The sequence below is a fragment of the Crocodylus siamensis genome, chromosome 9 (assembly GCF_052110815.1).
Source record: "Crocodylus siamensis isolate JL-2025a chromosome 9, ASM5211081v1, whole genome shotgun sequence".
Taxonomy (NCBI): Eukaryota; Metazoa; Chordata; order Crocodylia; family Crocodylidae; genus Crocodylus; species Crocodylus siamensis.
The window spans coordinates 54,950,995-54,960,427 of NC_143403.1; the positions used below are offsets into that span (position 1 = coordinate 54,950,995).

General features: G+C 44.3%; 1 protein-coding gene across 2 annotated transcripts in view; it reads left to right on the forward strand.

Annotated features, from left to right (window-relative positions):
- The window catches only part of BICDL1 (BICD family like cargo adaptor 1), a 79,069-nt gene that overhangs the window by 63,425 nt on the left and 6,211 nt on the right, over window positions 1-9,433 (forward strand). For both annotated transcript variants that reach the window (XM_090063168.1, XM_090063169.1), the window contains one exon: window positions 1,691-1,811. In XM_090063168.1, the coding sequence (XP_089919294.1) occupies window positions 1,691-1,811 (121 nt within the window). The remainder of the gene's footprint in view (window positions 1-1,690; window positions 1,812-9,433) is intronic.

A 9,433-nucleotide genomic window follows, 5' to 3' on the forward strand; every position in this document is an offset into this window, starting at 1 on the left:
CACTGCTGGGTTTTTGGCAGGCTAAGAGGGAACAAAGAATTCAGGTCACCAGGCACTGAAGGAAGAAAAGCGGAGGCAAAAACGCTTGTGTTTTTGGGTTTTTTTCTGGATCAGAGGAGACACTTCCTTTAATCTCTTCTGAGAGAGAGAAAGGACAGAATAATGCCAGCCCATTTTCTTAAGGCATTGCCTAATCCTCCCTGTGTTGGCTGAAGAAGCAAAGCACATAAAAGCATGTTTTTGAGGGGAGAGGGTAGCTGAATAGCCATGTACAGTTGCACATTTTCTTTTAACGGCAATCATCTGCCAAGCGTTCTTTGTGGTATTTAGGGAAGGGCACCAAATTCCTTTAGAGCGCCATTGTAACAACTCCATCTGTTGGCAGAAGTTGGGAACATCCCAGCTGCTGATGTTTGGTGCAAAAGACTTGGTCTGACATTTAACAGCAGTGTGGGTTGCCGGTGCTGTTGTATCTATGGCAACTAGCTGCCACTCGGGGGATGTATAAATTCCACTGTTAATATCCAGGCAGTGATGGGGGATTTTACGGGAGAGATTTCTGAGACATGCAGACTCTTCTGGCTTTCACTGGAAATCTGCAGATTCTTTGCTGTTCAGATGATCTGTGTGCCGAGCTGTTAAATTGTATGGCTAATTGTCCTACAGCCAAAGGAACATACTGGAAGTGAGCATAGAAGGGTTTATGTGGCTCTATGTGTGCTACCCTAATGGAGGGAATATGTGCAGCAGTAGCCGTAAGCAGATGTAGACAGTGAGCGAAGTGCTGGAGATGAGTGTATATGTATGTGCACGGGTGTAAACAAGCAGGTCTCTGACACCTAGGTATCATCATCTGCCAAATATGAACCCCTCAACTTCAAACCATGGATGCCCTGGAGCTCCAGTGCAATAGTTAAAAGAATATTTTAACATGGGCAAAATAATATATTTTCCACTACTCACAAGGGGCTGAAAGAAAAATTCAGCCCAAGGCAGACATCTGGCATGGAAAATTTCAGCACAAACAGTTGTTTAAGTTTGGCAGAGTTTTATAAACAACAGCGAAGAGTCTTTTGATGGGAGCTGTTGGGCAATTTAAGTTTAGGTGGCATTAGCAACTCTGCCTGTAACACAAACAATTCCTAGACTGCTTTTGGCAGACCAGTGGAATGGAGTTGCAATTGTAGATGGATTGGATATGGTTAATGCAAATATCAGAGCAAATTGTTGCATCTAACATTTGCAACCCTAACATTTTTGGCAGCTCACTTTTTTTTTTTTCATGGGGAACAGAGAGAAGTCAACTATAAGCCATAAGAAGGTCAGGGTCCTACTCTATAAATCGTATACATTTGCTATATTATGTCCAGCATCCCATCCTCCTCTCCAGAACAGTATTCTCCTCCTGGTGAGGGCTCACACACCTGGTGACTTACTAACCTAGTCCCTTCTTCGGGAAATGCAGTCTCCTTTTCATTATGCCAAGAAAAGTTGGAGCAGTCCCTCCACCGACTATTCAGTGCCTTTGACTTTTCTTCCATGTTAGGCTTTTCTTCCATATCATGTGTCTGCTCAATGTCTTGAATAGAAATCAATGAACACTGGTAAGATGGTTCCCAAAGTTGGGAGGAAATTGATCTAGATTAAAAGTGAATTGTGCTCTGATATTGTTCATGTCTTGATATTTCAGGAAGAATGCAGTAGAAATGGAACTAGCCAAGTGTAAGATTGACATGATGTCTCTGAACAGTCAGCTGCTGGATGCCATTCAGCAGAAAGTGAACCTCTCGCAGCAGCTTGAGGCGTGGCAGGTAGGTGATGCAAAGCATCAGTTCAAAGCAATGTGCTGGTGGGCAGCACCTGCATATCTTGACTCAAGGGTAGGGATATAACGGCTGAGGAAGAGAGTCCATAAGCTGACTCATCCTCTGTGCTCATGGTACAGTCCAAATCTGGAACATTTGGAAGCCAAGAGTTAATTCTTTCTCAGAGGGAAGCAGTACTGTACTGGCATGAAAGGCTCAAGCTGCAGACCTACCTACAGCCTCACAGTTAATGTAAAGAAAGTGGTCTCTGATCTTGGATCCTGGCACCTAGTGATTGTTACAGTGGACTGATTTGAATTCTGTTGAGCCACCTGTTTAAATATGAGACTAGGAAAACTAAAGGGACAAAATCTAATTTCACAGTTACACATTGCCATGGTGACAGAGATGCTCCTCCTCAAAACTCAGCTCCATCTTTCCACCCACTCTGATTGGCTCAGTCTCTGGCAAGTGAATGTAGAAAAATATGGCTGTGCAAAGAGCAAAACTATTTAACCCAGGTTTTCCTACATCTGTAGATCAGTAACACTGCCCATCTCGGTGGCACACGCTCCTGTCTGAACAGCATGCCAATGATTTGAGGTCACTTACATGTCCCAAGTCTAATTATTTTCCAAAAACTCAGCCTGAAATCCCTGTATCTCCATTTTATACAGTGAACAGACTTGCCAGTGGCAAGCAAGCTCTTAATGTCCATTTGAAGATACTCGTATAAAAATATCTTTTTGGGGTTTTTTTTTAAATTTTTAATAAAAAATGTAGCTAGATGAAAAAGTGAGAACTTGATTCCACTCCAAAATCTTGGTAAAATGGTTGGCTTAGTTTCATCCACATTGTGGGGCCAGTGGTACCACAATCATGTAATGCCAGAGACCATGGATTTATTTATAAGTTACAAATTTGGACAAATGGCATAGAAGAAGGGCTTCGTAAAGAAAGAGACAAACAGATGGAAAGAGAGAACAAAGAAAAAGGCAGAGAGAGAGACTGGAAAAGAAAGATCTCTGGCGTGTAGCTTCTTACAGAATTATGTAAGAAGTTGGGTGCACTGACTATCCAACCAGACCAGTAGAAATCTCTCCCATACAACCTTTGTCCTGTTTCAACTCCACTGTGTTTTCGTTTCTCTCTTTCTCCTGCTTACAGTTTGCTTCCTCAGGGCTTTTTACTATCTGGCTCCTTTGGTTTCTGATCTAGTGGCCTTTCTCAGTTCCTGTACCAACAGCTTTAGTCGTACACCCCTCCTGCCTTTGAGGTGAGCTCCCACCCTCTATTTCATCTGCCTCATTCACTTTTCTGTCACATCCAAAACCAACGTTTCATTCTTTCACAGAATGAGTGTGTCCAACAAAATACACTAGCCTCTGTTCCATTCACTACTTCCATTACCTCTTCCATCATCTGTGATCATACTGATGCAGTGAAAGATGCCAGTTTCGAATTCACTGCCTGTCTCTGGTAGCTGTGATGTTTTAACATCTGATTTCTTCTCCAAACCTTAACATATAATTCTGAAGATCCACTGAAGTTTGTGGGAATCTTATTAACTTTAACAGGAGCCAGACTAGCTCTGTAATGAGTAACATGCTATCTTCAGTTATGCTTGTGCAGTCAAGTGACTTCACTGACATTGAAACATTGCAGAGGAGAAATGACAGCAGATGTCTTATGGACTTCGCACAAATCTTATTATTCAGTTGGTAGCTGACCTGTTCCTTTCCATGGGTATGAACAGAAGGATGTGGTTTTACATTTAATAAAGTTAATACAGGCTGGTTGAGGAATAAATTGCTTCAAGAAATTGTATTTTCTGAATAGTATGTTGTTGTTTTTATGTCCAATCCTGAACTCCTACTTTCAAAACTTCACTGGGAGTTGATGTAAGGACAGCAGACGAACACTTTCAGCATGGTTTTTGCCAATTTTCTTTTAGAAAGTAATAGAGGGGATAATTACAATATATGGTCATCAAAATTAAACTCCACAGAGCTAAATTCAAGCCATTCCATTGTTTTCAGGAGTGTTACACGAGGCATTATTTTCCCCAGTAAAACTGAATTAACATTATTCAATAATAATGAGCCAGCACAAAAGAAAGCCTTTTGAACATAATTTAAAAAAATAAGACCTTATTTGATTGTAAGAATTTTAGAGTTAAAGCAAAATGACTTCAGCTCGTAAAGCCGAATTATGCTCTTAAATGTAAAGCCAGAAAACTGTTCTCCTTTCTCCAATTTAGGATAAATAAGTATAGCTTTCCATATGGCAGCAATACTTAAGAATTCAGCATCTAGTTGAAAAGCCAGTCCAAAGTGACTACCTCTCAAAATGGGGAAACTTGTTTTTTTTCTTTGTTTGCTTGTTTCCTCTGGACTGAAAACCAATAACATACTCACTAATTGCTTATATGCAATTCAGCAAATAAATAAAAAATCTGTCACTTAGCTAGTGAGAATTCCTGTTCTATGCATGCTACCAGGAACTCTTTTCTAGATGGGGATAATATGGAGTAGATGTTTTTGTTCAGTGGTGAGGAATACCAGGCTGATAGCCTTTACTGCTGCAGTTTAACTGCTCACAAGCTGGGATAGTGCATTCTCTGTGACACTGTCCTGACAGTTCATCTTAACCTTGCCCTAGCAGGACAACCTCAGCAGTTGGGAAGAGAGTTCAGTCTCCATAACCCATTCAGTCCTCCTCACTTCTGATGATAGGAATATTTCTAAAGTTTAGAGGAAAAACTGGATTTTGTAGCAGTCTTTTCAAGGTGTCCCTGGCTCTGTTAAGATTGTGAGGGGAGAATCAGATTGTATAGGCTTGTAAATTTGTGCAACATGCGTATAAAGAACAAACACCTGTGTGATTGGAAACTTCAGATTTGGTAGCATCCCACGTTCACTCTGCACATGTGATTAGATAGTTACCTACATTGGCCTGAAGTCAGGTGGAAAGCAGGGCAGGGTGGCTAGTCAGCATAAGCCTTCAAATGCTTGGGCCTCTCTGAACCAGTTGGTCTCTAAGGTGCCACCCTGCCCTGTATTCTTTACACATGTGAGTGTCAATGAGGTAGAAGGCAATGAGGAATCCAGCCTGGGGCATCATATTATAAATCCTTGCAGCTGCCTGTTAAAAATGCACTCGACATAATTAGCATGTCTAGAAAAGTTATTGGCATGCAGGTTGTATTTTTTTTAATTTGTAGTCTTTTCCTTTAACCGATTACAACAAAGCAGGTATCAAACCCTGCAGCTAGGGCTGTACAGCTATCCCTAGGCTCTACTTGAATTTCACTGATCTCATTTAGGCCTAGTTATTAATATGGTATTTTCTATATTTAGTACCTGTGTATTTTCTGTCTTGTAGTCTTATTTACAGGAGGCATTTACTGTTTCCTATTTTATGGTATAATGTCATTTAGGTGTGGTGATGTGGTGAGACTCATTAGCAGTAATATCAGCTATGGAACTCTAAATAGTTTGATATATATGACTAGGCTGGAAAGCATTTGTGCCAAGTCTCCAGATTTACACCTGTGCTAATTGGCACTAATATTGTGTAAGAAAGAGCAGAGCTCTGATTCATAACATCCCCTTTCTACAGGTGTAAACAACTCCTACCTTGCACCTCATGAATCAGGCCCATGATACCCGAGAAAATCCAGTTGTAACTTTTGAGTAGTTGCTTCAGTGCTCAGCTGTCCCTTGACAGCACCAAAAAAATAATGCCAGTCCTTTGGAGAAACAGATTGCTTGGCCAGCATAGTGTGCATCTGACTTGACTTGTGGTCATCTTTGGGTTTTCCCTGAGTTTGTCTCTAGCAGTGGAAGACTGTTGCCATGAGGTAGTCTTGTATGCCGTTGATATTCCTCCTATATTAGTATGTACCACATATAGTATATATGCTAAAGAAGGGACATCCTCCCTCCCCCAACAAATCAATATGCACAAGCACTGTCAATTTTTTTCCCTCCACAATCTGACTATTTTATTGAATAAAACTGATACCATCACTGCACCTTCTCCCATTCCCCCCTTGTTCCTTCCCTATGTATCCTGTTTGCCAAGTCCTAGAAGCCAGGGATGCCAGCTTTGACATGCACTCTCTCTCTGCCTAACAGCAAGTCCCTGACCCTGTGTGCTTTATTTCTTTTCTTGTCAATAAAATTGAGAGTATCCTTTCCTACCTACTGCATACTGTCTGGGCAGCACTCTGAAGATGTTAAGTGCTCTCTCTGCCAGGTTTCTGAGGAGCTCTCTATCCAGCCTACCTATTTTTATTCTTTTTTGTGCACTTTTTTTTAGACTCATTTGTGTACCTCTGTTAGCTTGAGGGTATAACGCTTCCCTCGTGGATGGCTTAGTACAGGGACGGGCAATTATTTTGGGCAGAGGCCCGCTGATCGAGTTTAGGCAAGCTATTGAGGGCCGCATCAGCCCTGCCCCCTGGTTGACATCTTGTAATCAGAAGTCACACCCCCAACCCCTGACTTTTGCCACCAGCAGGCCCTCCCCTTGGCCCTGGAAATATTCCTTTCAGCAAGAGGTTTTGCCATCTCGGAACCAGAAAAATACCAAATTATATTCTAAAAACTGAACGTCTAACAACATTAATTTGATTTCAAAAAATATTTTTGTCCTGATTTACATGTGTTTGTGTAGTGTACACAGAGAGGATTGCACAATAGCTGAAAATGAAGTCTTACTCTTGTATATTGTAGGGGGGGTGGGGACGTGGGGGTAGGTATAGGTTTGTGGGGGGGGGCTGGTGGTGTGCGTGTCTGTGGAGTTTGAGGGAGGGTATGGGGGTGTGAATGTGAGGTGAGGGAGCATGTGGGTATGTGGAGTGTAAGTGGGTATGGGGTTTGTGGGGGGAAAGGTGGCTGGGGTGTGTGATGGGGTGTGGGTCTGGAAGCCTGCATGTATGGCAGTGCAAGGGGAGGGTGCCTGTGTGTGGTGGGGTGTATATGTGAGACTTGCTGTATGAACACACACGCACACAATTTCTCTCTCCCTTCCTCCCTCATTGCACACACACAGCCTCTTCCTCCCCCCTCCCTCATTGCACGTGTGCGCACATGCGCATACACACACAGAGTGTCTCCCTTGCTCCCTCATTGTGTGTGCCCATGAGTGTGTACACACACACTCACACGGTCTCTCCCTCCCTCATTGCTCTGTCTCTTTCTCTCTCTCTCTCCCCCTCCCTCCCTCCCTCACTACAGGGACACAAGTGTGCCTGCACACACACACACACATCCTTCTGCTCCTGGCCCTGGGGGACTGGCATGGGCCCATGCTCCCATGGTTTGGTGATGCAGCCAGGGTCCACATGGTGCTGGAGCAGCTGCCTGGCATGAAGGGAAGCAGGGAAAGCCATGGCAGGCAGAGGCTTCTGGTTGGGTGGGGGTGGGGGATGGGAGGGGACTGGGAGCAGGGCCAGGCTGGTCTTGCTGCTGACTCCTGCCGGCTGCTCCTGGCTCCTGTCATCTTTGACAGGCAGCCAGGAGCAGATTAAATATAAATTTTCTAAATTGTAGGGGCCTCGTGGGCCAGATAGAATTGCCTGGCAGGCCAGATCTGGCCCATGGACCGTATTTTGCCTGCCCCTGGTTTGGTACCTATTTGACCTGCAAGAGGAGGAAGTTCCTGTTGATAATCTAGGCCTATCAATGTGAAATATTAATTTAACTCTCCCACCCCCCCCAGGCCTGTTTCACTTAATCATAAGCTCATCTTGACTTCTTTCCCCTTCACTTCCTCCCATCATTTGCTGTTCTGTTCAAACTTGGTTTAGAAAAAAAACAGAGACTCCAACAGATTTCATTGCCCTTCAGTTTAGTGCTATTTCACTGCTTTCTTAGCATATACTGTTAAAACAGCTAAGCAAGGTGCTTTCTGAGCCATATACATCAGACATGTTCCCTGTTTTGGTAATTCAGTAGTGGGGAGAGGGGAGCGATTCTCCACCTTCCCATACTGCCCCAGCATACACCTGTGCACAGTAGGCTGGGTGCAGTACTTTGGTATGTCTGTTAGTGGAGGGGTGTAATCCTCCTCTGAACCATCAGGTGCAAAAGGAACCATGAGAGGATGAATAACGGACGAACTGGAACAGCTGTCTGTTCTGTTGTGCTTCATTCTAGACCTAGGTATATTTCTAAATGTGGCCTGAAATTAGCATTAGGAGGAAGTGCCAGCAGGAGTGTGTGAGGGGCAGAGAGAAAACAGAATGACTGGCTAAGGTACCACTTGCTCTGGAATAGTGATAGTGGGGAGGGAAGAAAGGATAGTTTCCTCTTTAAAAACTGGCTCAGTGTCTGAGGGTAAATGAATTAGGCATCCAATGCCTGGTTACCTCCCAGGCAGGCAGCCAACCTGTCACGTTTACCACTTTAAAAACACCTAATACCCTTTACATAATGGGACTTATTTTAAAACAGTGGAAGATGGAAGGTGCATTGTTGTCTGCTGGCTGTTCACATGTTCCTGAGGGAGCCCCTGTGTCTAATGCTGAGTCATTAATAGTATTATACATTTCTGGAGCCCTGAAACACCCACAACATGAGGTGATGCTTGTGCCCGGTGTGACAATGAGTGATGGACCATGTGCCATCTGTGTCTATTGGCACTGCATGGTTGTCCTTAGCAACCAAGCTCCATCAGAATGTGATACCATGTAAAATGTATGTGGGTTTGAAACTGTTGTCTTTTGGCTGTGTGCAGCATCATGATACTGATTACTGCTGAATCCCTGTTAACTAATTTTGTGTAGGCAGAGGGACAGAAAGTCATCAAGCCCACCTCAGGAAAGAGTTGGCTGCACCTAAACAATAGATTTTTGATATTCATGAGGAGTCGATCGGTAGCAAGAAACAGGGAACTATTACAGGATTCAAGCGTTAGCCCACTAGGCTGCGTCCAGACGTGTGGACATTTGGTTCCCCAGGGGCAAATAGCAGCGGCACACCTTTTGCCACCACAAGTTGTCCCCAGGGAATGCCTGTGCCTTGTGTGCTCTGGCGTGCAGCAAATTACTCTGGTGGGGGAGGGCAGCCTTTCTGGGGCCTCCCGGGGCTGTGGCAGTGGCAATCCTGCTGCATGGAGCCTGGCTGGCAGCAAAGTGTGGCTCCAGCTTTGGGCCGTGCATGCTGCCACCACGTTCATCACTCTGCTTCTTTTCCCCCCACAGGTTTCTTGACTCCTGGATATTCAGGAGTTAAAAAAAACAAAAAAACCCCACAACCCTCCACACTGCTCCCTTGCAGCACGGAGAACAACTAAACGTGTGGTATGTGGCACCACAGACATGTCTGCGGCACTACATGCCACACAGCTGTGCTCTTCTGGATGCGACTCTAGAGCCTTAAGCTCTGCTGCAGAAAATGGACGTCAGGGCTGAGAGGTCATAATGTTGTCGCTGCTGATGGCAAAGCCTTACAGGCAGCAGGCTAGAGGATGTGGTTTTGTACAGCAGGTGGTAAGACAGAAGAAAACGTGGCAGTGCCTGGGCAGCATGGAGGGGACAGGTGAATGCTTAACTCTGTCCTGTCTTCTCCAAATGTTGGTTCCCCATTCAGACAACTGCATGGGGACAGTCTGTAATAAAT